Genomic DNA, 26,805 nt, shown 5'->3' with positions numbered 1-26,805 from the left:
AAAGTGAATTTTTAACATTAATAGAGACCCTGAATACTATATTGGCTCTAAGAAGATAACATTTTCTTTCTTGGAGAGGTGACAAGTTGATAAGGTACTAACTTCAGCGCTTGATCAAGATTTAAGTTTGATGCTTGTTTCAGCAGTCCTTGCAGCTTGGGAGAGATTGTCCCCTTTTAACACAAGACCCACGTGGTGCCAGGGAACTGTCCCCAAATGGGGACCTTGGGGTTTGGCTCTGGTCCCCTGGTGCCACAAGAACCGTGACAATGATGCCAAAGCTTGAATGTCTGTGGATTTAAGCTCTGTCTTAAAGCTGGTTAGAGTCTTTTTATCTCCCAAATTCCTATTGCAAAATTGTTTCAATGCTTCATTTGCCTAGTGATTAAGAAGGATCTAAATTACAGTAAATTTATTCAAGTCCAGTTTCTACCCTTTGCTCTTATACCATGATAGTCCTTTGGCTTAAACAGCTCCTTCACAACCCTGTTATATATAGCAATAGCAGTCATCCTCTCTCTAAACAAGACAAGCTTTTTCTGTCTTCTTTTATGATATATTTTACATTCTTCTCATCATGCTGGTAGTCCTTCTCTGCAGCTGCTTCAGCCTAAGTTAATCTTTTTTTGAACACAAGCGTTCATAATTACACACAACAATTGAAGTGATGTCTTTGCAATGCTTTACTAGTGCTGTACTAATACTCCCCCCATCCTTACTAGAAATAATTGAGCAGATACATTCTAGGGCAGTGTTTCCCTTTTTTCACATCAGTACCACATTGAGACTGTGATTGACTAACAAGCATTGAGCTTTCTTCTCTTGTTCATTTCCATCTTAGAGATGAACCTATTTTTGTCACTATCTAAGGTGCATGATCTTACACTATCTACAAGAGGCAACTAATTTACTTTTTTTTTCTTTTTTCTTTTTTTTTTCCCCAGTGGTCAATCATACTCCCTGGTTAAAAAGTTGCCTAATTTCTAATTTGAATGTGGCTTGTTGGTGTTCCCAGGAGCTGACTCTTGCTATATCTTTTAAGCTGTGTCTAAAAGTCCTTTTAGTCCCATTTGCTTTATGTAAGGTTACTGATCTACTGAAATGAAATCACATCTCAATTTTGAGAAATAAATTATAACCTATAGAGATTGAACACTAAGATTTTAGTGTAAGGACTCTGTGTCATATCCAAGCAAAAGATATAAGGCTTATTAGCTTTTCTCTGGACTGTAGCAATTTTCAGCTTCCTTCTAAACATGTGAACCCCAGCAACAGGTATTCTTGTACCCTTCAATTCGTGATTCCTACAGATTTGTGTGCATTCTGTTTTGTTTCGCTTTCTTTTTAAAGTAGACTCACTTTATCAATGAGTCACACTCCGTTTACCATATTCCATCTGACTGACCTGACTGAGGGTTTGTTCCAATATTCATATCATTCAGAAAATATTGCTGTTGGTGATTTCAGATCTGCTTCCAGATTACCAGTGAAAATGCTGACAAACAGCAATACTCATGAAAGTGCTATTGAATGGAAATTCGTAAGTGACAGCTGGTCCAAGTGATTCAAGTGCTTGATGCCATAAGTAAATACTTTGATATTGTATTGGACTATTTTTGAATAAAAGGATATTGTGTTTTTAAGTAAAGTACTTCATGAAAAGCTAGAAGTGATGTTTTGATAATAAGTGAATAGGTGTCGAGAGTTAAAATAAATTTTTTTCAGGATATCCTTGATAGAAAATATTAAATCAGATTCTACCATTTTCCTGCTTTGCTAATTAACAATGTGGAAGAGTAGTTATTATATGGAATTCTAGCAGTTCAATAAGAATTAACTTGATTAATACATGTAGAAGAATGCCTCTGTTAGTCAAACACTGTTTTCCTCTGAGATCCCATTAAAAATTTGATCAAAGTTTAATTACAACATAGGCCAGTAATGTTTAGATGACACTGAAAACATCAAGGTCCTTCAAATAATGGGTTTTTGTGAAATAAAGAGAATTGGTAATTGTCATGAACCAAACTGAAATCTGCATTTTTCGTTTTCAGCCAAATGGCTGCACAATATAGAGAAGAATACTCATTTGTTGATGTCAAATTGCACTGTAATTATTTTTCTCATTACTTGTGGGACATTTGGTTCCAGAAGACTCTTTAGTACTTGATAGGTATGTACAGAAGCTCTTGGATTTTGTGAGCACACTTTTCTAAAGAGATCAGTGACAGAGAGACCAATGTACACTGAATTTCACGAGCCCTGTTTTTGCTGTGGAATTAATTGATTAATTTGTTATTTTTTTGGTCTACTTCTCAAGAAGGAAGGTGAAAGTAGTTCTTGCAGTTCTCTAGTGAGGGTTGTAATTTGAGAGCTTCTTGAAGAAGTAGGTTGAAGGGATAGGTTGTAGAGCTAATCCATATGGGAATATTCCAAGTCTATGAAAAGCATGGAAGCAAGTAGACTGAGAAGAAGGGAATGGTGGAGAGGCTGGGTATTGGAGGTTTGCTGAAGCCAAGAGAATAAAAGAGCAGAAAAGATAAGAACAGGGGAACTAAGTGATGAGGATGTACAAATAATAGTGTATCTTCTTCTTCCTTGTGAAAAAATAATCCAGGAACTCAGATGTAGGTTTCTAGGGAGTTAGAACAAATAGCTTGTACTAAGTGGAGGAAAGTTTGTAGGTCAGCCTTCAATTCATGGTCAATACGGGAATTCCAGGAATGTGCTGTAATATGTGGCATAACTGCATTTTTAAATTTGATATAACACAATCCATTGGTGGTCCTTCAGAAAGGAGTGAAGAATGGGATGTTTTTTCTTTGAGTAGTTATAGGGAAAAAAAACATGACCACAACATAACTCAGTAGAGCTCTGTGGAGAAAACATAAGCAGGAGTTCTATTCCTGGTTAGATTGTTGGAACAAAGAAATGCATTCCTTCAGGAAATCTCAGCTGGACAGAAGATTCAAAAACTCTAATATAAGGTTCGCTATTACATGATTATTTTATTATTATATGATTTTAAGACATATTTTATGCATTAAAAAAAAAAAGGAAATTTAATGTTATAACAATAAAAGCTCTAGGAAGGAAGATATGAACAAACTTATATCTTCTAGTAGTGATTCAACTCTAACAAGATAAAGATATAATATGTTGTCCAAGCTTACTCTTTTTTCCTGCAAGAAGACTTACACTTATATGAAGCACAACTGTATGTACAACTATACTTGTACATATGGAGTTCTTGTCCAGATGCTCTGAGACATTTCAGGCTCAACTTCGAGTAAAGTCAAGCAATCCAGTGATCTCACACTTTTGACGAATAATGTATCATATTAAAATGATCCACTTCACCAAGAAAGATTTGTTCATTTCACATGGTATTTGTGGGGAATGTTGAAGGTAATTCTCAACTTTCATTTACTAATATATCATCTTTCTTAAAATGTTGGTGAAAAAATAAAAGTAGGAATGGTATGTTCGTTTCATCTTTGGGACAAGAAACTTTGATACTTTTGAGTTTATATTCAGGCCTCACTGAATTGTTAGGTTCATTTTGATCCAGATTTCTAAGGAAAGTGCAGTAAGCTGTTTCTGTCTCTACGGTTTCAGACAATTTCGTTCATACTCTTGGTCATGGTTCATTATAGTTTCCATCACCAGGCACTTGTGGAATCAGGACCTAGCAGTGGCAAACCATGGCTTTGCTGGTTACCACAGCTATAGACCAGCCATTGTTACTTACCCTACAGGGTCTCACTCTGGGATTGTCCTGCAGCTAGATGACATTTACATGTAAGACGTGCAGTACTTCCTTGATACCAGTTACCTTCATGGTTTCAAAGCATCTAGAAAGAACAAAATGAAAAATTGCCTTGCCCACCACTGCTTCTCAGAGATTTATCATGACCTCTCTTCACTTCAGTGTTTTTTTTTTTTTTCCTGTCCTTAATGTTCTTCTCTAAACAATCTTTCAGGAACTCTTACTTCTTTATACTTCAAAAAGGCAATTGAATTTACCAAGACAGCTATCCATAATGGCATGATTGTCCTAACTAAACTGTCCACTCAAGTTACAAGTCTCTGAAAATTTCCATTTGCACCTAGTGAGTAGAATTAATAATAATAAAAAAATAAATCTCCTTATGGTACATCTGCAGTGAATATATGGAATGGGAATATGTTTTGGCTCATGAACTGTGTTCCCTTGCAAGAGTCTTTTTTTCTTTTTTGATAGCGAGTACAAAAAAAAAAAAAAAAAGGTGCCTGCTAGCAGGAAGAATAATTCTTCTTTCATTTTCTTGTTAATAGTTTACTGTACAGCTAGCTAAGGGGAATCACAATCTCCTTTTGCTGGATATATTAATTTTATGTGTTCTATAATCCTTATTATCAAGCAGTGCTTGAAATTTTTGTGCAACTGAATGGGAAGGGACACAAGTTATAGATAGCCTTCTGTGGAGCCCATCACAGGCAGCTATCTCTCTGTGTTGTTTATAAAAGGAGCATAATCATTTCTTGGGGAGGACTGGCTCATTAAGCATTTAAAGTGTAGGTCCAAGTGGTCTGGATCATACTAGTGGAAGTTAACAGGCGCTAACATCTGAAGTGTTTACTCAGCTTTTGTAAGAGTTTTACAGCTTCATACATTCTTATCAGTAGCTGACCTAAGTAGGTGAAAGCTAATTTGAAGTTGTCTGTGTGAGCCTAATTATTCACAGGAGTGATTTCAGCATAGCCAGACATGATGGTAAGCTAGTTAGTTCAAGTGTTAGAAGTTGCTGGTATGGATTTAACAGCTCTGGGCTTCGCTCATATAGTGTGTACTTACATGTGATAAAATGCTTTATTTCCTTTAATTTACTATTAAAAATATATATATATCTTTAAATATATCATTTAAGAAGGAGCAAGGAAAACAGAAGCATTCAAAAGGCAGAAGACATGATGTTTTCAATCTTTCCATTATTATTCTTACCCCTTGACTACAAAAATACATTTTGTGTTTTCTGTTCTCTTTGCTATGCCATAGAGTACCAGCAGCCCTTGAGCTTTTGATACGTTGCCAGTACAACCTGCAGTTCTAGTTGTGCACTGTTGGTAGTTCAAAATATTTGCAGGAAAGATAGTTGGAAAACCAATTCTGAAAATGATTTCAAAGTGAAATATGGCGATTCATTGAGATAAACTGCAGAATAAAGACTAGGCAGTGTTATAAGCATAGATTGTATCAAATTCATTACAGACCCAATTAGCAATCACAAATGTTCTGCCAAGAGAATGTTACAAAATGAAGTCATTGGGAGATGTGAACATCTGTACATTACATTTAGATTTGATATTTGGTGATCTCAAATGAAAGGATGAACAAGTCATTTGCTTTTCTGGCAGAGAAAATCCCTACTCTTACAGAGTATAGGGTATAAATTACAACATGCCAATTGGACTGGACTGTGCAAACCTACATGATTAGTTTTCTATGACCAGTGTATATTTACGTGCCAATAGGTACTTTCCTACATTTTCTGATTTTTCTGAAATAGCTGATAGTAACTAGTAAGGATACCTGAAAAACAATTTTATTTTCCAAGTTTCTTACCAAATTAAAAAAAAATAATAATAATAGTGTTTTGTGCTGAGCTGAGATTTTATGGTGTTTTTGTTGTTGTTGTTTTGTTTTGCTTTTTCTCTTTCATTCAGCCCCAAAAGAAGAGTTACCTTCCTGCCAGCTGATGGAAAGGCAGCTACATCACTCTCTGAACTCACTGTCTGTAGGAATATCTCCTTTCTAAACAAGGTCTCAGTGGCTAAAGTGGTCAACAAGGACATGGGATATTAAGTCATTTTTTTTCCTCTGTCTGAGGATATTCAAATTTACATGTTCCACTGGTCTGAAAAGTATCCTAACCAAGGGGAAAAGGTACAGCATAATTGTAATTGCCAGAATTGCTCTACTTTGAATTAGCAGTTAACAAGTAGTTATTAAAGGGAACATCAAGTGCTGTAAAATGCCCCCCAAGATGTGTGCTTAGGCACTGATGGGAGAACAGAGGCCAGGCCATGGGGCAGCCTGCACGAGGCTTGGAGCATCTCACTGGTGAATATCCCTGTTGGCCACCCCTAGGTACCCTGAGGTGGGTGCCCAAACCTCCCCTCCTGGAAGGGAACCTCCTTGAGAAGTGGGACATGGGGGCATTCCTGTCTCCTAGAAGTCTTTGTTCATCTCTAGACATCAAGCAGCTTCTTCAGGAGGCCACCACAGTGCTATCTTCAGCTCACTCCAGAACAGCTCTGTCTCTATTTGCATTCATCAGGCTCTAGGCTGCCTCATTTTTCCAGACCAAATTATCTATCATGTTTGGCCCACGTTTATTTGTACATCAGCTGGAAACTCCCTAATCTATTCAGATTTGGCAAGAATATTATTTACCAGAAACATCCTCTTGGTTATATACTAGTTCCAGAAGTGCTAACTCTATTCATAAATTCATAGGTGTTTTCCACCATCCCTGTGTGCCACACAAAAGTCTGTGTGTTAGAACAGAGAACACGTATGTGTGAAGAAGCGCTGATATTTATGAAAGCTGATGCTACAGTGTGAGACACTCAAAGTATCTGGAAGTTCTAGCAAGAAAAAATACTCAATTAGCATACATGGCAGGGCTGAAATTAATGGAAATTAGAAAACCTGCTCATTTTCTGAACCTTTAATCTGCCTTCAACAGGATAAAAATGTAGTTGAGACCTAGAGATTGAGAGTTAATTTTCTCCCTTTGTACCAACACTTTGCCGTTGATTTCATTATTTGAAAAACAATAATAAAGAGGGGAACTTCAATGCAGGGCTGCAGCTCTTTGGGCTATTTTTCTAGCTATGGGCAGACTAGCAGGTCAAAGAGCAGCACTGTGTCTTGATCTTCATATTTTTAGCCTTCTCTTTATATGTTAATGGGATTGCTGCTCCCTAGTGTAAGTCTCTGGTGTGTTACTTTGCCTTACAGTATTTTTTAAACCCTTTCTAAAACTGCAGTAAAATCTTGGAGCATCTATCCTACTACAGTCCCGGTGGGGTTTGTTTGCTCAAAGAGACAGGTTTTCAGCTGAGCATTCATTCATAGAACTGAATCACATTTTAAGTCTAAATCCAAATGTCTGGTTCGCAGACAAGGCATCAGGATCACCCTGGGTGCACCGCTCCCACTGAGCCCTGCATTTCACAGTCTAAGAGTTTTTTCCTGGTTCTGTCCCAGATCTTGAAAGGTCACCCAGACCTCTTAGAGGTGATCACTTGCTTGTCTTTGTCCTCACATTCCCAGAGCACTGGCTGAAGGTTTCTTCTTGCCAGCAAAGCCACAGAGTGATTTGGAGGATGTGTAGCTCCTGCACCCTGTTTCTGTAGCACACTTTATTCTCGCACACAGTGTGGTATTAGCTGCTATCATATGAACATTGACCAGTCTCCAGATGTGAATATAGTTCACTGGTTTCAAATTTATTTCCTTAAGGTTTCTTACAATACGTCTTGGCTTCCATAAAGAGTAGGCACAGGTAATGGCTGTACCCATGAGCCTGTTGCCTGACCAGTACTGAGCTAACCCACAGGTTCAGAGAGATCTTTGGCTGATGGAAAGGAAATCTGAGGCACAAAATAATGAGGTCTGTGGATGGCTGCCAGCAGGACTGCCATCCCTCTCTGGCTGCTGAAGGGGCTGTGGCTGGGAGGGGGCAGCCTGCACAGCTCTGGGGACACAACTGGCTCCAGCCATCATGCTCAGTCAGCACACACCCTGCGCAGTAGTTTAAGATCCTCACTTGAACATGAAATGACTGCAGAAGATTATCCTTTGAGATTTATTCATAAAGTGCTCTGTCAAGGACAAAGACTTCAAGAACAGCAGTGGTTTTGTTTTCCCAAAAATTGTTGTTTACATTGAGTGATAGCTTACAAGAGGCTTACTCTACTTGGTAGCCCTTTTTTATTTGCAATAGTCACATCTGATCTGGAAGTACTCTTGCCTGTTTGCGATTGACAGTATTTTGTCTAGAAGAAGTAATTTCCAGGCAGAGGAATAAAATGCAGAATTATTTTATTTGCTTTCTTTCTACTCTTAACTGACAGTGTGTGTTGTCAGATAGAAATAAAAGCAGGATGTTACAATTTTCTGTCTGTGGCATGTATGTCTTAATATATACCATATGGCTGAGGGGCATTGCACCAGATTTGTTCTCACTAGTGATTTTTTTCTCACTAGAGTTAAAAGTAGTAATATGCAAATGAACGAGTAAAATAATTTGTTCTCCCTCTGGGCTTTCTGGCTGTGATTATTCTTGCTTGGTTTTCTGTGTAAAGTTTTGTGTTTGGGTTTTATTCTCTTGAAATTCTGCTACTGTTCATGTTTATTAGCCTGTAGCATGTACTCTGAGGAGTTTTCTTCTTAATGGGCACCATTCTGCTGGTCCTGTGGACATTCAGGGTGCTGGGCATGCTGCTCTTTGCTTTAGTGACTGGCCAGTGCAATACTCTCAACGTTATAGTGTGGTGCTGGGTAGCTGGGGGAGATGCAGCATAAAGTGGCAAAGAGAGGGGTCACAGCAGTTGTAAGACTGAACAGGAGGGAAATAAACTATTGCCTGTTTCACAAGGGAAAGGGAAACAATAACCAGATTTTGCAGTCATTCAGTTTCAGTTTTCTGTTTTGTCCTGTAATCATCATAGAAAATGATATTAACGATGCAGAAAGCATTAAAACAACTATTTGGGTGTTCTTAGATAGGGATTTTTTCTTTATTTGTAAAAGTACCACAGGAATCTGCAAATCATAGCTGATATTTCTGGTGTGAAAGAAAGTGGGAGAAGTGTGTAGCAGGAAAACACTTTCAAACTCCAGCCTTTCAGAGTAGCTGAGTATCAGCACTCCTGCCCCTGCCAAAAGATGTTCTCCCCGTGCACTGCCCTGGTGACAGTGAGGTGACACTGCACAGCCAGGAGGTGGGTTGCAAAATGCAGAAATGCATTTGCTTTGCCACACTCGGGTGCTTTGCAGTTCCCAAGCATCTCCAGCTCGGAGGGGTCACACTAATTGCTGCTCGAAGCTGTGCAAGCTGCCAGGGTCTCCAGCAGTCCCCCTGCCCCAGAGAGCTTTGCTGTGTGACCCCGCTGCCCAGGGAGCCCTTCCCAGTGTCCTCAAAACTAAAGACTGGGGGAGGCTGTCTTGGTGCTGCACAAAGGGGAGGGCAGAGCAGAGACCTGCTCCTTTGTTACACTGCTTAAACACTGCCTGTAATAGATTTGTGGTTATACAGAGGAGAACCCAGCAGTTTTTGGCTAATATCAGTATGTTTATGGAACACACATGCAGTGTAGAGAACTGTGCTCCCATCCACTGGTTAGCATGATATGGCCAGTGATACTGGTGCTTTTTAGCCAGCGGTGTTGAATCTCAGCAGAGTTTCAAAGAAAGAACTGGGGATTGGCAATTTTCATTGAAATTCCTCCTTTCAACCCACAAAACCATTTCCTCTGTCCCCCCCATACTTCTCCCTGACCTCTTCCCCACCTTGTTTGGTGGTTTCTCAGCTCCCCTTACCTCTTTACAGTCTGGGAATGACCGTGGTGCACCTTAAGCAGCTTTGTTTATAGTTTTAATTTTTACAGTTACGAATCTTAAGACATTTGCAACTCTTTCTGCACCTCTCAAAAAGGCAAAGCAGTGCTCCTGACTCATTGCTGAACTACTCAGTTAAATGCATTTGTCACCTCATCCTGCTCCATGCAAAATGTTTCACTTTACACAGTGCTGCAGACGCTGTGACTGGTATTTACAAATTGTGCATGTTGTAGCGGCTGGTCATGTTTACATGTGGGAAGATAAAACCATATTCTGCCATTGCCATAGCCAGCTTTTCCCATGTGGATCTGTCACTCCAGCATGCAATCTTTGCCCAGCTGCTAGCCCAGCCTTCAGGAGGGAGGGGAATGGGAACCTGGAGCACCTCCAGGTCTGTGGCTCTGGGTGGAAAGAGCGCCTTGTCAGCAAACAGCAATGCTGTAATTCAGTTTATCTGCTAATCACAGCTCTGAGCTCTTTACAGTGTGTGCTCAGTCAGTAACACTTCAGAAAGGGTGATTTTAACCACGAACAACTAACGCTGATATAAGTGAAGAAAGTGTATGCAAGGAGCTTTGCCCCATTCCTCGGAGATGCAGCAGGTGCTGCTGGTGAGGGACGTGCTGTGGTTCCTACGCCCCTTGGGTATTTACAAGCTGACTTTCAGATATCTGCAATAAAGAGTTGTGGAATAGGACAGAATAATTTGCATAATAGCATCATTCCAAAACAAGAAGTGGTGTCTGTAAATGATAAATTCTGCATCTGGAAAAAGATTTCCATGGAGGTCCCTCCGGTTTCATTACATACATATCCTTATTGATTGGTTTGACTGACCTAATTTGCTTAGGTGGAAACTACCAATTTTAAAACATCAGAGTTTGCCACTTATGTCAATAACAGAGATAGAACATGTAACTGGGAACAGTGCAAGAGCAAAGAAGATACGGGCACCAAGTGCATCCTTCAGTGACTGAGACGGTGATGGTAATGTGGGCAAATGCAGAAGATGTCTGTGGGCAAAGGATCAAAAAGGAGGAAACGTGTTACAATGCAAACAGCTGCCAGCAACTATTAAGTTCATTAAAAATAAATCTAAATGAAACTTAGGGTTTTGTAAGCAAAATCTTGAAGCCATTATCCCAATTAGTCACACTAGGCTATAGAAGAGCAAACAGGATCCTGGGAGGTGTCACCAATGACAGCCTAACCAGAGAACGGGTGCTGTCCGTATGCAAGCCACTCGGCCCAGCACAGCTGAAGTCTGGGGTGAAGCTTAACTAATATTTCTGTTCTGGAAGCTACTGCCTTGCAAAGGATGCATTACAGATCTAATCAGGATTTATGTGAGTGTCACAAATAGATTTTATATAACTATGATTTAGCAGCAATTTAAGAATTATTAATATTTTATGGTAAATCGCAAGATTAGATTGTGTGATTTTTAACAGCGCTTAATCATCGGCCAATTTAACATAATGATTCAGCAGAGGAATTTGCTACAATAGAAATAGCAAATATAAAGGAGCGTTGGGCAGTTACATTGTCATCGAGACGTGTAGTTGTCTTCTAGCTGTTGCACTTCTTGTCTCATCGGATGTCACTTCAGCCGATGAGCAGGGAGGTTTGGTCAGTGTGTGGCTCTGCCTAAGGGAGAAGGTCAGTGTGGTTCTGCCTGTTTGCAGTTTCACCTCTACCAAGGCAAATTCGGGGCACTTCAGAGGCTCAAATGCTGCCTTCATAAATTGTCACTGCTGTAAAGACGGATGTGGCTACTGCTGGCCCTCAGGGCAAGGGCCCTCAGAGACTCCCTCTTATGGGAGTCAATGTCTGACACAATGGCACGGTGGCCCTTTGTCACACTGGTCACTGATACAAAACTTATCAAGCACGTGTCTAATGCTTGGCTCATGGGACTCATACTGAGGTTTGTGAAGTGGAAAGACTCACAACGGTGCAATAGTTTGGGGAAGTTGTACAAGAGTTGTTCATGTGGATGAGACATTCACGAGCCAAATACAAAACGAATTAAAAACAAAGTGAATGCAAAGCAGGGACAGCTGCTTTTCTGCAAGAGGGTAAAGTGTAATACATTGCTAAAATAGACCTATAAAAAGCTAGTACAGAATGAAGGTATCAGCCTAACAGGCTTCTATAAAGAAAAATACCAAAGTTACTATTATAAAACATGCTAGGGCTGTTAGTGAACTTTTAAAATAGATTTTGGCTCAAGCCTTTGAAAACAGCTTTTTCTTTCTCAATATTTCAGCAACACAGAAGCTTATTAGCATTTTCTATTTATATTACTGCTGGTCCATGTTTACTGTTACTAAATCTACTTGCCTTGGAGCACTTAGTGCTGTGTTGCTCTCTGTGGAGCACTTAGACTTCAGCTGTGAATTGTCCTCTCCTCCCTCCTGCCAGCGCCACCCCAAAGCCACCAAGAGGCTGCAGAGCAGGGTCTCACCACCCCCACTCCTCTGCCTCACCCAGCCTATCGCATGTTACACAAGGGGCTCATTCAGCATCTTGGGGAATTATGCAAATGAAAGGGGATATTCTCCTCCCCATACACCAGAATTTCCATATGTGCAACTCCCGTTACATTTAATGAAACAGGCACTCATATATCCCTGAGAGGTATTATGCCTCTAAGTGGCTTCCAACAAAAGTTTTGCTCAAAAGTTTTAACAGTCCCTTAAAAGTAGAACATTAAAAGAGAGATTAAATAAAAATAAAAATTACAGTATATTCTTAAAAATATAAGAATAAAAAATATTCTCTTTTTTGGAAAAAAATACTAATTATAGATCTGTACATCAGGGGTTCATTCTTGCAAATCTGTGCATCTAGTGAAGCGCTCACTTCAGGAAGTATTCAGAAAACGTGAACATCTTGCTAGCACTCATATGGTTCTGACCTGGATCCCAAACTGTGGATGTAATTTAAATGCAAAGTTGTAGTAAAATGTTGTTTTCAGAACTATAAAGAAAACAAATTCAAATTTATATGGGTAGCAAAATGTTATAAAATAAATACTTCCATCCCTAGCCATTTCAGCACAGCAGCACCCCGCGGGAGTCAGATTGCTGCATTCAGTATCCACTTGGCTCCTGACCACAAAAGGAGTTAAGGAATTTAGTGACAGATTTTACTGAGTTGCTATATGGTTATTCATTCTTTTTCTACTCTTCTTCCTAGTCTGTGGACGGTATTTTCCCCAACATGGCATAAGCTGAAATAATCTATTATTTACTAATGAAGCAGAAATAATAATAGTGAAACAAACTCATGACTTCGAGAAAGATGAAGGTGGAAGCCTATATCTCACAGTTGCTGGTCTTTTCTTTCTTTGTACTACTTAATAATTTATCAGATCATCCTGACCCTTAATTGATCACAAAGGCCACCAAGTGCTTTAGCAGTCTGTTACTTTCTATCAAACGAGATGTGTTTTTCCTGTGAAGCAGAAGGAAATCATTCTGAAAAAAATCAATCAGTAGCTTCATATTTTAGCTAGGTGAGTTCACTTAGGGCCAGATTCTGCATCTTTACTCATTTTGAAGGAATTTATATGGATAATTCAGCTGCCTACAACTGGCTATCTGTTTGAGTACAGATCACAAAATAAACTAATAATTGTACATTTGTATTCATGCTTTAGAAACAACAGGATAGTTGCTAACTCCAGATATTTCTTTACCCTCAATAGGCCTTCTTAATGCAGATTGTTCATCTTGCTATAGCACTCAGGGAAAACACATATTATATTTTTACCCATTATTTGTGGGTAAGGATCAGAAAGGTCATTTAAACATCCAAACAGTCCTAGGAGAAAGGGAGGTGCCTCACTCTGGAAATGTAGTCTGACAGCTGCAGCTCCAGCAGCTGTAAAATGCACTTGGTGCCTATATATATTCAGGGCACAGATTTTAGCCTAAAAGTTTCCTTGGGGCCTGCACATGGATTTCTGTAAATTCAGGTCTTGAGAGCTCCCTGCCCAACTGCAACACAGAATTCTTTTGCTCGCCAGATTACGTGGAGAGACACTTGGTTTTCCCTCAAAGATGTCTGTTTTTAGCTTGAATTATCTATTATTAAGGAATGGCTACTGAAAGATCCTGGGGTAATTTGGCACTTACAGCTTTATTTTCTCAGTATTTCATCAACATTTTGTGTCTGGCATTTTGCTGTCACTCTTACGCAGAATTTTGGAAATGGAAATGTGTAGCAGATAATCCATTTGGAGGCAGCAAAACCAAAATGTAGTCATTCATCTTACTCCTGTATTTAACATTAACTGTCTCTGTTACTCTCATCTGCGATTAACATAATAAATAAGAAGTGGTAGGCTACCTACCATCCGGTTCAGTGCTGGAAAGTCCACTGAGACTTAGCATGGATGCAGGATCTGCCAAGGACTGTGACATGCAGATGAGCTACTTGTATAAATTTTCGGTTTAGGGAACCGTTTTTTAATAAGAAATATTATGTAGTTACCACATGTAAGTAAGGACTATTACAGATTAATATTTCTCAGACTTAGAAAGCAAAAAAGGATGTGAGTTTTACTGTATTTTTCTGCAATACTGGATGATTCCCAAGCCTTGCCAGGAGAAAAGATTATCTTTTGACTTCCAGTGGTCCAGCTGAGGGAATAGTTCCTATCTTCTTTTCCTCCCCTTTTTGGAAAGATACTCACCAAGGTTAAAGAATTAAAGAGCTGAGGAATTGCCCTTGTGCTCAGACATTTATTGACCACTAAAACAGCATCTTCATATCTCGTTCACCTTCCTGTATGCCAATTTATGAAAGAGGCAAAATAGTTCCCTGAATTAGCACCAACACCCATACTAATGACTGTGATTAGAAATACAATAATTTTTCATGGACAAACATTGAGGCAATGTATTTGTCACCTTACTTTACATAAGATTTTCCATTCAAAAGGTTTTGTCCATCTCTAGATTTCTTGCATTTAATCTACCTCTTGAAATCTACCTCTTCATGTAGAAGCCTTTTCATTCAGTGACTACAAATAATGGATTGAATAGGGCTGAGCACATTTTAAAAAGTTTATGCAATGAAAAACAGCTGCTGAGTTAAATCTTGAGAGGGCCTGAGCATGTCTAGTTCCTCTCCCAGCAGTGTTTGCAGGTACAAAGCATGTCTGGGGTTTGAATGATTTTACTGGGATTCCTAAAGGCTCTGAAAAGGAGATGGAGAGGCCGGAGAGTGCAAATGTCTGAGACACCTCAGTATGATGAGTGCACATTGTAAAAAACAAGGGCAAAGGCATTCAGAGAGATGCTAACAGTGTCTTTGCATGCAGTATGTTTTAGATCTGTGGATGTGTAACTGTCACAAGCCTTTGAATATTTCTGTATTGAGTGACATTGCAACACCTGATTATTTCCACGAGTGTTTATTGAGTTTTATAAAGACAGATCTTAAAATGTTACCTTAAGACTATTACTTTTTATTTTTACTTTACTTTTATTATTTTTTTATAACTTGAATGGGTATAGTTGCACTGGTCAACACAACATGCCAGGAGTTGCCCGTAGGACAATGTGGACCTGAGCCAAATACCTTAAAATAAGGCATGCTCTGCCTTTGAAGCTGTCTGAGGTACATACAAGACACACTTTTGTTATGAGAGCTGCTGTATAATCAGGTTTGTCTTGTACTCACTTTATTTTTTTATAGGAGAACCTTGTTTGACATTTGTCCTTAGATTTTGGAACAAGCACTCAGTCTGGGAAGCAGCCTGCCTGTTTGGAGGGGGATGGAGAAGTGTTGCTTTCCATAGCAGGGCAATGAAAGAAGGCTGGTAGCAAGAGGGGGAAATATTTTTTTCTTCTTTATTTTCATGAGTTCTTAGTATCATTTACATTGTTCCATATTTGACATTTTTATTAGTTTTATGTTCACATTTTCAGCATGAATCCTTTAGTTTTAAGCCTCAGAAAGTCATACTAAGGTTTTTTAAACATCACTGTGTCATTCAGCGAAGTTTCAGTGCTTCAGCTTTGTGAAATGTTCTGAAGATATTGAACTCCAAAATGGAGTTGACATACCCCATAAAGGTCCAGCAGATGAGGGGTGGTTGTTTTTGTTGTAAAAATGATCATGACAAATTATTAATAAAGTATTATTATAAAAAGGTGATAAAATGATAAATCTGGAATTTTGATTATTCTTTCTGCAATTCATAGATTTTTTTCCTAAAAAATTTGAATGAGTTTTTTTTTTCATTGTTTAGTATTTATTCTAGTCGCTGCAAAGCTCTTTTCATAAACTGTAAATCAAAGGGAAAAGAAATTCTCCACAGATGTTGTAAGTGTTTGATGTATTAGACACATTTTTGCAGCCTACTGCCTTGAAACCTAGGGAATTCATTAACTCACAAGTTGCTGCCAAGGAGGGAAGTGGTCACATTTCCCAAGCTGCTGTGCCTGTCCCCCGGCTGCGGGATGTGGGTAGGGCAGTCTTTGTCCTGCCTCATATTGTCTGGCTCTGGAGTAAGGGGAATTTCTTCAAACTGAGGGGATGTTCCTGTTTCTCCCCGGACAGCCTCTGTTATTTAATTAACCTGCTAAAGCCTGTAGCTTGCTCTGTTTCCTGTTGTGCGGCCGTGATGCTGATATGGGTGAGCTGGTACCCCACATCACATTTCTGGAGAGCCAGTCCCACATCACTGAAGCCACTGGTTTTAGCCCAAACTTCAAAGAGAGAGGGATGAGACCCACAGTTTTGCAAAAGAAGCAGAGATGCCATCTTGCACCCTCAGCAAATCAAAGCAGTTCCCTAAATAACACTCACCCTGCAAGGGACTTCTCTGGGCATAATTTTGGACGAATCTCTCTCTGCATGCAGCTGCTGGATAGACTCCAGGGCACCAGTCAGGCAGATTTCTTTGAGGATGTTAGTGCCACTCCCCCAAACCAGTCAAGGAAAGCAAATGAAAACTTAAATATCAGTACAGGCTAACAAGAGATGGCCATGACTGTTTATGGTCCCTTCCAACACAAACCGTTCTATGATTTTGTGATTCCACTGCCTGGGAATTTGAGCTGAGCAGTGTAACCACCTGTATGATGGAAGACTTTATGTGTATGCTTCAGTGGGGAACTAATTGAAAAACTGTGAATGAGAGGGTTGTGGTCATTTGTAAAAGATACAGGCATCACTGCCATCACCCATGCCTCCTGTCGTTCCAGGGACAGATTACTTAAACTCACTGTGCCTTCATTTCTCCACCATAATTGAAACCAGTTTAGAATTTAATATACTTTGGTCCTCACTAGTCCCTGAGTGGGATTTCAGATGTTGCTTTTGATCTGTAAAATGCTCAGTGATTTCCTTCTGAGGCAGCCCCCTCTCTGCTGGCTTGGCAGCCCCTGGGGAGGAACAGGAGGAGCAGTGTGTTTGCAGCTGAAAGGAGCCATCCGTCTCCGTGGTGAAAGTCTCTTGCTTGCAAACTCCTTCAGCCTTTGGGTCAGTGAGGGTTTAAGAGAAACTGTTGGGTTCACATTTCAGAAGAACTGCTGTCAAAAACAATTGTTGAGGATTCTGAGACGCAGAGATAAGGTTTATTTATCTGTTGTTTTTTGAATTGCAGCAAGGAACTGTAAGAAATACCAACCAGCATAAACTTTCTGAGACACAGCCACATAACAGCTAACAGTGACCTTTTTGAGCATGGAGGTACCTGCTACCATCTGCTTTCCCTCTGATCCTATTAGCAATGTTTTAGCCCATGTAGCTATTCTCTGAAGGTTCAATATTTGAAGTAACTGGGAACAAGGCATTTCCTTTTGTTAAGTGCCTTCTAAAGAATAGTTTCAACAGTTATTGTTTAATGTGCTAGGATTAAAGGTGTAGTAATCCACTCAAAGTAAGATTGCCTTGCTTTAAGCCTGGGGGTATTAAACAAACAACCAAGTTTGCACTGATTTGGAGGAAACTACAGAAGGGCTCCAATTGGGGACAAGAATGATGTCAGATATCGTGTATGTGTGTGTGTGTGTGTATTTGTTTTTGTGTGTTTTTTTTTCTTGTTTCTTTTCTTTTGGTGTGTGTGTGTGTGAGAGAAAGAGAGAGAAAAAATACAGTTCTTTTATCTACTGATGAACTGGAGTGAATTCCAGAGAGGGTGATTAATAGAAGACATTTACATTCATCCATATATTAGAGGCTGATTCAAAAAAAATTCAAAGGAATATATACTGGTGAAGCTGTTGAAGGTTGCTGCTTTTATTTCAGATCAGAGGAGTTCACGAAACAAAGGCTTATCTTTTTTTTTTTTTTTAAGTAGACATGCCTATGTACTAAAAGATAACACCTTTCTCTATTAGCTTCATTTTTCTTATTAAAATATAAGATTTTTCCTTCAGATTTAATTTCTTTTTAGATCTGTAATGTGTGTAAATGAGTTAGTGGAGTAACATTGATTTACAGCAGCTGTGATCCAGCTCCCTCCCTTAAAAATGCAAATAATTCCTCTGGTATTGGTCTCATGAGGAATAATGATAGTAAATACATGGAGCCAAAGTCAGCCTTGGCTCCAGCAAAGGCCAGCTCCAATGTTTTCATTGGCATTGATTCTAATTACTTCATGGCATTCCCTTGGCTTTTCTCCTTTCATATCGCCATGATGAAACACATGGTAGATGTACTACTCTGTCTGTTAGCACCTTGCAATGTGCCATTAACACGTTACTTTTTATCTCCCCTGTGCCTTTCTTGTAGGAATTATGTCTGACCACCAGTTTGGAAATCAGTTCATGTGCAGTGTGGTTGCGTCACATGTGAGCCATCTCCCAACCACCAACCTCAGTTTTGTTTGGATTGCTCCACCTGCGGGGACGGGCTGCGTGAACTTCATGTATGTATCCTGATTTTTGGTAATTCATTTTAAAGACCTAAGTTATCATATGATGATTTAGTACCTTATTAAGTGCCAAAAAATACACAGCTTATTATGAATTATTAGAATACATATTTTCACGTAGAATTACATTTTACTTAAAGTATTTTCTAATTATTTCTCCCAAAATTTTTGGTAGATTATATTTGAGATAAAAAAATATACCTGGAATAGAGTTTAAAGTAGAAAATATTTTAAGCTTAACCCATTCGCAGACAAAAAGCCAGAGTGCTTCCTAGTTAGAGAAGTGAACAGTTGCAGCATTTCAGAGTTTGTCACCTTCTGTGTGTTTCGGTGACTGCCCTCTGTTTCCCAGTGAATCTTTCTCTGAGTCAGTATTCCTTCCTTTCTATCTGTACTGGGAAGTGTCCCACTGCAGATAAGTGTCCCACATAAGCAAGTTGTTTTATTTTTTAACGTGTTGTAAAAAGTAAGAAGTGAGAGACTTAATTCTCCGAGGGTATACGTTGCTGATAGTGAATAGAGTACCTGGTGATCAGCTGATCCGTTTCCTTGATATTCCCCTTTCCTACCTATTGCATGGTTTTGCCTATTCTGTAACAGTATATTAGCTGCAATGAGAGTGCCAAGACTTTTTTTTTTTTTTTTATTTCCTTGCTCTTTTCTAGCTCTTTTTTTTTTTCTTCTAAATGTCTAATGATAAATTGGGGAAAAATAGTTTTGATGAGTGGTAACAGACTTTTGAAAATGTGTTTGTTTCTCATTAACTTTTAGAATATACCAGAGAAGCTGTTTATGGCATTTAAGATTCCCATTCACTATTTGACACAAGTCAAATTTGAGGAAATATCTGAGGAAATACTGTCACTGGTTTGAAAAATTCAGTCAGAAATGTTACCCTCACAAACTAGTTGCACATACCTTCAAGAAATCTGTGAGATATGATTTTTTTTCTTTTCCTGTGAAAATTCTGTAAATTTTATGCTTCCTTTAATTTCTCTCCGAATATACAATTTCTTTTGCTGAGCACAGAGTAGCAGCTAAATTTTGTTCTTTGAGGTGCCTGAGGAAAATGAGATGAGCTGTACATTTTTTTCTGCATACTCTTGCTTACTCTCTTTCTTTCTCTTTTGTTGTTGTTGTTGTTGTTGTTGTTTTCCTGCATATTCAAGAAATAGTTGTTGGTCCTATCTTGCATAGCGACTGTGAATATATTTATTTATGTGACCCTCCATTGCAAGTTTTGAGGTCAGTTTGTAAACAGCCATTCATTTTCCTGTGACTGATGTTTTTGTCCATGTTCTGTTTGTCGTTGTTGAAGAAGAGCTGATGGATAGCTCTGTAGAAGTACAAATAGTGTTGTGACTGATGATTCGCATTTAAATGAAATTAAAGGGACATTTTCTGAGGGAGTAATTTCTTACCTATCTTGAAATCAGTGGAAGGTTCATCACTGGCCTCAGTGGAAACAGAGTTAGGTCACCACTGAACTGTTTTGGAAATCCAACTGCTTGTTTAATCCATGATGTGTATTAGCACCTCATTAGTGGTGGGTTTTGTACCATGTTGGTAAAGTTTTTGGTCATGCTGCGGTATATAGAACACACACAGAAGAAATCTGAATTCATCCCTGACTCTGCAGCGTGGATGTAAGCATAAGTATGCCAGCAGTCTGGGTGCAGAGACATCAAATCTTCCTGTCCTTGCCCTGGCAGGGCTGAGCAGCCTGCTCCTGTGGCAACCGGCCTGGCACCAGGCCACTCCCAGAGCCACTGGCCTGGGGGTCTGTTGGTCTCAGAGGCACCCATAGGGGTGCTCCGTGATACCCGTTTGTCCTTTTGTGTCAGCAAAACAATGCAGTTTATATCAGTATGGTGTCCTGAAGGATGAATTCAGACAAGAAAAGAAAGGCTTAACCTCCCTGATGGTGGTGTTTCCTCCAGGATTCACTTGGTTGCAGGACTTGGCTGCAGTTGCCTTACAAATTTCTCTGACTTCGTGACTTTAGATCTGACCCTGCCTTGTTCTCTGCCACTTGCTCCTCTGCAGCAAATTAATTTAAAAAGACTTTTTAACACTTGACACTAACTAAATATTTTGTTTAAATTTAATATAAATAATAGTATTCACAGAGGTACCTGAATGATAATTTATGGACTCTGTAAACAGCACAACAGAGGTAAGAGCTTCCTATGCTGCTGCCAATGCGTCAGTGATTCAGATCAGCTCATTAGTCTTTGGCCTCTCTTGGGATGGATAATAAGGTTATTAATTAGTGCCAGCACTGGTGGTGCAAGTTTTGCCATGTTGACACTTATCCCTGGACACTTCTCAGGAGAAAATAGACAAAGGTCACCATGCGAATCTCCCCAGGCCACTGCACGACCAGCTTTTATTAAGTGCACTTGCTATTGACCTGCTCTGGCATCCTCTGCGGGCATGGACATGCAGGCAGAAAAGCTGAAATGCTCAGGGCTCAAGTTAGGGTCATTCATGCATAAGTTAATGTCAGTGAAATCATTCTCTCCTATCACTTCCAATGCAGATGGGTATCCTACACTTCACGACTGAGTTTCAGGTGAGGAAAGGGTAGAGCTGGGATTTTTTTGCCATCTTCTGTTTTCTGAATAATGTATTGAAGTGCAATTTCTCATTTATATTATTCAGCCTTGGCTATTATTTCTATCTTATTTCTCCTTTTCTTTTTACAACAGTCTGTTAGGAGCATATTTATTGCTAACATGTCTAAATGAAAAGGCCTGGGAATAGGAATAACAAGGCCACATTTAGTTGTTAAAACAGATATAACAGATTTCTATTGCTTCACTCTGTGATAATCTCAAGTAACTTGATAGAAACTGAAGGTTACACTTTGTCATATCAGTGTGAAAGAAAAACTTAATCCCTACAGGGTAGTTATAAACCCGTAGATGTCATGGGGAAAAATCCTGTTTCCTTCATCTATGCTTTTTGGTGCTTCTAGAGCTCAGTCCTGAAACAGAATGAACCCCTAAGAAATGATACCCCTGTGGTCATGGTGCCAGCCAGCTCCCTCCATAGTTCTTATATCCATCAGTAACTAAACAAAGGTGACAAAGTGGTTGGGATATCAATATACTTAGTTTCTGGATAACAGTAAATGGATAGAGAATTTCTACCAGCAAATTTGGGTATTCTCAGCAGCAGTCCTGCCTGCTGCAGCATGATTGTCTATAAAATGCCAGAAATTTTCCTGGCCTAAATTTGGAAGTTACCAGCTACCAACCCACCACACATTCCCAACACATGGCTGAGGAAGGTGGCTCCTGGCTACATGGCGTTTACTAACACAGGTAGCCTTCGACACCCAAGGTGTTGTTGCTGCTGTGGGGAAGGAGGGCTGGTGAAGCTGTCACCCCTCTGGGATGGTGGGAATTGGGAATGCACTTGGTGCTCCGGCATGGAAGATGGCCTTATTCGTGGAGATGGGATATGCAAGGTTGCAGGAAACTGGGATTGACTCCTCATACAGCAGCTTGCAGCAAAGCACTTGGTTTCTTTCCTCCCCTTGGAAGATTCCTCATCTGTGCAGTGTGATGTAGTCCAGTTACTTCTGTGCTACTGACAGGTCTGGTGGTAATGGTGCCTGACGGAGTCCGGCATTTATCTTTGGCACAACATGTCCCTCAGCAAGTCCTTTCCCTGATGTCACCTGGGAGAGGGATGGTGTAGAGCCCTGTGCTCTGTGGGGGAAGGCTGCTGGAACCAACATGCTTCTGTGCAAAATCAGGCAATGGGTATTGCTTTTACCTTGATCACGTGCAAATTGCTTCTCAGTCTCACTTTTTTTTTATTGTTGTTGTTGGTCCAAATACCTTATTATGAATAACATATGAATACTTGGAAGCATTCTTCTGTAAAATACCCTTCTAAAAGAAAAATAGAAAGCTGCTGCTGCCCCTGTAGGATGTCTGAGTGCAATTCTTTAGTATTTTTTTCAGCACTGATAATTCAAGATGAACTTAGGAAATGAAAGCTAAAATGCATCTTTTGTTGCAGAACAGTTTTCCTAGAAGTAATTTAGGACTCCTTTAAACAGGTCTTAGGAGACCTTGAACACCAAGACCTCTTAAGTAAATTGCCAGAATCTGTAATCACTGCTTACCACCGAAAAATAAATAAAAAATAAAAGCAGGTCCTCCTTCATGCTAATAAATTATTTTTCTGATTGCATGAAAATTTGTAAAACATAATCTTCACAGGCCTTCAGCTAGTTTTCACTGTTTGTAATTTCTGCTCTAAGCTCACACTAACCTAGTTAAACCTCAGCCTGCCATGGGGACGATAATGGCTGCTAAGCAGGGTAATACTTAGCATTACATCTTAGGTTGTTAAGACCATACTTTTGTAGATGGTTTAACTTTCTAGTTTGTAAAAGTGATAAAGCTGACCTAAATTTCAAAAACATACTATGTGTTTGAGCATCAGCATGGTTTATTACAGAAGTTCCAACTACTATATTAAATAGAATAGGTCGCTATAGAAATTACTTTGGAAAATAAGTATTTTTTTTTATTTGTGCCCAGCACAGCTCCTGGGCAAAGTTTGAAAGTCAGTGTTGAGCCAGGCAGTTGAGCTATTAAAAGAAACTTGGAAGAAACTTGCAAGAAAGGAGATGTGTTTTTCAGTGTATGTCTTTTCACACAATCACCTAATGATACAACTCCTTTCTGGGAAATTTTAAGTGCTCTATTCCCAAGCTGGTCTTTTCTTGCCCATGTGTTTAAGCCTGTTTCTAGGAGCTGGAAACTGTGTCAACATATGAACTTGAAATATCGTGCAGAACATAAAGACTGTGATTGAGAGTCTTGGTTACCTATTTAAAACATTTATAGAAAACCCATGATAAGAATTGTGGAAATATTGTATAAAAAACCAAGAAGATTACATGGTCTGCTATATTAGTCCTCTAACCAGGGTGGGAAAAGGATATATTGTCTGAAGGAACCACATTCTCCTGGTAAACCACTTTGCTAAACTGTCATTTAAGACAGTATTTACTATTTTTTTCACTTGATAAAAACAAAACAAAGCAAAACAATTAAAAAACAAAACAACCACCCAACCTCAAAGGAAGGAAATGCAGAAGTATAACTTCAAGATCAAGTAGATGGTTATGTTTGCTCTACATACAAAGATAATACACACAAGTGTTAAAAATGCTAAGAGAAGATAGCAAATATCAGAACTAAGGTCCCTTAAGTCTCTTGTATTTATACGTAGTTACTCAACTCTCAATTATATGATCATATAGGTTTTTATTCCTCAAGTTCTGAACCAGAATAGTACAAAGAAATAAATTGTTGTTCATAGCATCCTGCTTGTCACTATGAATTGTAATCTTTGCAGTCAGTTAAAGAGTGTGCTGTAAAGCACATGGACACCATAATATATAGACAGCCTTGGCTCTGGCATTCTGTGAAGCATCAGCTCTCTGCTTCAGTCCTGTGCTACCTTTCTCTTCCTACTGTTTATTGCAAGGTAAGAGTGAAGCAGGGTATTTATTACCAATCTTTTTGGTATTGGTGTGAACTCTGCCTAAGACAAGGGTTGTATGGGCATCAGGTAACAGACAGTCATTTTTTGTGGTCAGCGTATATCTAACACTAGCCCAGTGTTGCAGCCGTTTTATTTTTCCATATTGCTTATAACTTAACGCCTTGCGGAAAAAAAAAAAAAAAAAAAAAGGGAAAAAAAAAGTCAGTAATTGTTCCTTCTGGTGTGCCAGTTTAGTGAAACCATGAAGAAAAATTGCTCCTTCACTAGGTTTTCCACTTCCCTGGGAAGAGGCATTGTAGTACTGTCAATCAGCATTATGTGTAACATTCTGAAAATCACAAGCCAATGTTTGATTCAGATCTTGGCTCTGCTCATGTCCCATTTTGATGTGGTGCCCAGATTACCTCCTTCATCTTCTGTGTTTGTTAATTTTCCAGTGAAATCAAACACCATACACGGAATTGCTGTGGCTCTTCTGAGTATGACCCCAAGGAACGTAGACTCAACCGATTGTGCAGAATTAGATGTAGCTTGTCTATTAGTTGTGTCTCACTTTTTCTTATTTTATGTGGTGATAAAGCAAACAGAGAAGACCAGGGAGGAATTCTGTGTATTTTCAGAAACGTTGTTACACTCTAACACTAGTGTACTGTGATGAGGGAATATTCAAAAGTGTTCAAAGCAAAGGAGGAACACCATGAGGGACAATGGAACCTGATTGCGCATATTTTCAATTCTTCAAAGGGATTTTTGGATTTTCAACTTTAGATAGCATACACAGATATCTCTGGGTATGTATCTATGAGTGAATTATGTATCTGTAATTCTCTTGATTGGGCCAGTTACAGAACCACAGACATGTACAGTCTGACATCTAATTTTACATTTACAGGGAGGTACCTGCAGGTCTAGAAGGTCTCTCTAGCTCTAATAGTTTCCTTAGGACATCTCGAATTATTTCAGACATGTTTAAGTGGCTGAATCAAGTCCTAGGTCTCTACTGACTTCAATGGATCACTAGCTACCTAATTCCCATGTTCATCTTTCTACCAGGACCTAAGTTTTTCAGGCCGGATCTGTATCCCACCAACACAGACTCAGCTGCCTAAGCATAAGCACCCCCTGCCACATCATGAAAAATGAATTCTTTATCTTCATCATCCTCAACAGTCAGTATTTTGGTACATGTCAAGATATCTCTAACAAGTTGGTTGCTCAACAGTTGAAAACTGCTGAAGAGTATGAATAAAAAAAGACAACCTTGTAAAGTTCATAAAATCTTGCAATTTTTTTCTTTTCCCTTGGAAGTAAATTTTATTGTCTAATGTCCCCTCAGGTAGCTGGTAATACTACTAAAAGCCCATGAAAATGAGAGAGATGTTCAATGTTTAACATTTTCTCCAAGCTTGTAGATAAATGGCCATTTGCTATTTTAGGCTCCTCATGCTGTGTAGGTGCAAGAGAAACAGAACCAACAAAGACAGGAAGAATGGGTATGTGAACATGTATTAAAAAAGAAAAGCACATGAAAATTCTATTGATAAGTTAGTTGGACTCGGTTCAAAAGATGAGCAAAAAGCATGAAATGCTACTTTCATCAACATTGTGTAGTGCCAGAATAGAAACTGCAAGATGATACAATATTAGGATGGTTTCTTTTATTTGTATGATACAAATTTAATATATCACATACTTGTAATGTATGATAGCAGAAGGCAGCTCAATATAGCCTTTGGCTACTCTGTTAAGATTTTGGCATGGTTCCATATAGGACTCTGGCACCTCCTGCATGAAAGAAAATGAAATTCATTTTCTACTGCTATTATCTAAATAATAAAACAATCACTATGAGAATTTCTTCCCTTCTTACAAATATTCATTTGGCAATTCTAGAAGCAGAGATTAGATTTTACTTTTTTCCCTTTCTGTGCAATGTACCCATTATTTTTGTGCATGAGACCATCAACTCACAATCCACAGTACAGTTATCATTAATTGTGTTTAGAATTCTCTCTTGAACTTTGTTTTGCTCTCTCTGAAATTTAACCTCAGGGTTATTTTTCAGAGCATATTTTAGTTCATCAAGAACATAAATCTTTGTTTCATTCAAAGAGATGCTTTGTCTTCCCTTTTTCCCAAGATGCTTTAATTTTGAAAACATGACTGGAATATAAAATGTATTACACACACTCCAACAGTTTGCCTCTACTGGTAGGCTTTCCTCTGTAGCAGATGAATTGAGTGAAACATCTTTTGACTGCTAATAATTGATTGATAACAAACCTTCTAAAATGAGATTGCAGAAGAAATATGTTTAATGAAATCAGCATGAAATATTTTTTGTGAATTCTTCTGGAAATGTTGGCTATGTGAAGAATGAGTTGTTAACACTCATAGAACCATTCTTTAGGGGTGAACTAATAGTATATAAAATCCCTAATACAGCCAAGGGCAGAGATGATTTTTTGTTTGTTTGTTTTATTTGTTTTTTGGTTTTTTTTTGGAAAGCTAAATTTCAGTACTGCTGACAAGCCTGTACAACCAGACATTGTGTCCATGTGGAAGACCTTTGTAGCTCTGGAATGTCCCCCTGGTTGACTGAGAGAGTCTGATAATTTCAGTGCTTTCTCTTGAGTGGATAATACAAGAACTGTCCAGTGCATAAATGAGTTTGAGATAAGGGCATTGTCTTTACAACTCTTTGGGAAGCACTTGACTTCTTGCAAGGGACTATTACTAAATAATTTTGTGAAGAACTCAA

At 39.0% G+C, this 26,805-nt stretch overlaps 1 protein-coding gene across 1 annotated transcript in view; it reads left to right on the top strand.

Annotated features, from left to right (window-relative positions):
• RELN (reelin) overlaps positions 1 to 26,805 on the top strand; it is a 293,615-nt gene that overhangs the window by 63,057 nt on the left and 203,753 nt on the right. Inside the window, exon 3 of the mRNA XM_080575334.1 lies at positions 18,368 to 18,503. Within this exon, the coding sequence (XP_080431460.1) occupies positions 18,368 to 18,503 (136 nt within the window). The remainder of the gene's footprint in view (positions 1 to 18,367; positions 18,504 to 26,805) is intronic.

This window comes from Anser brachyrhynchus (assembly GCF_964034855.1).
Source record: "Anser brachyrhynchus genome assembly, chromosome: 1".
In the NCBI taxonomy this organism is placed as follows: Eukaryota; Metazoa; Chordata; class Aves; order Anseriformes; family Anatidae; genus Anser; species Anser brachyrhynchus.
Note: the sequence above shows the minus strand (reverse complement) of the source record. Positions and strands in the feature narration are given on the sequence as shown.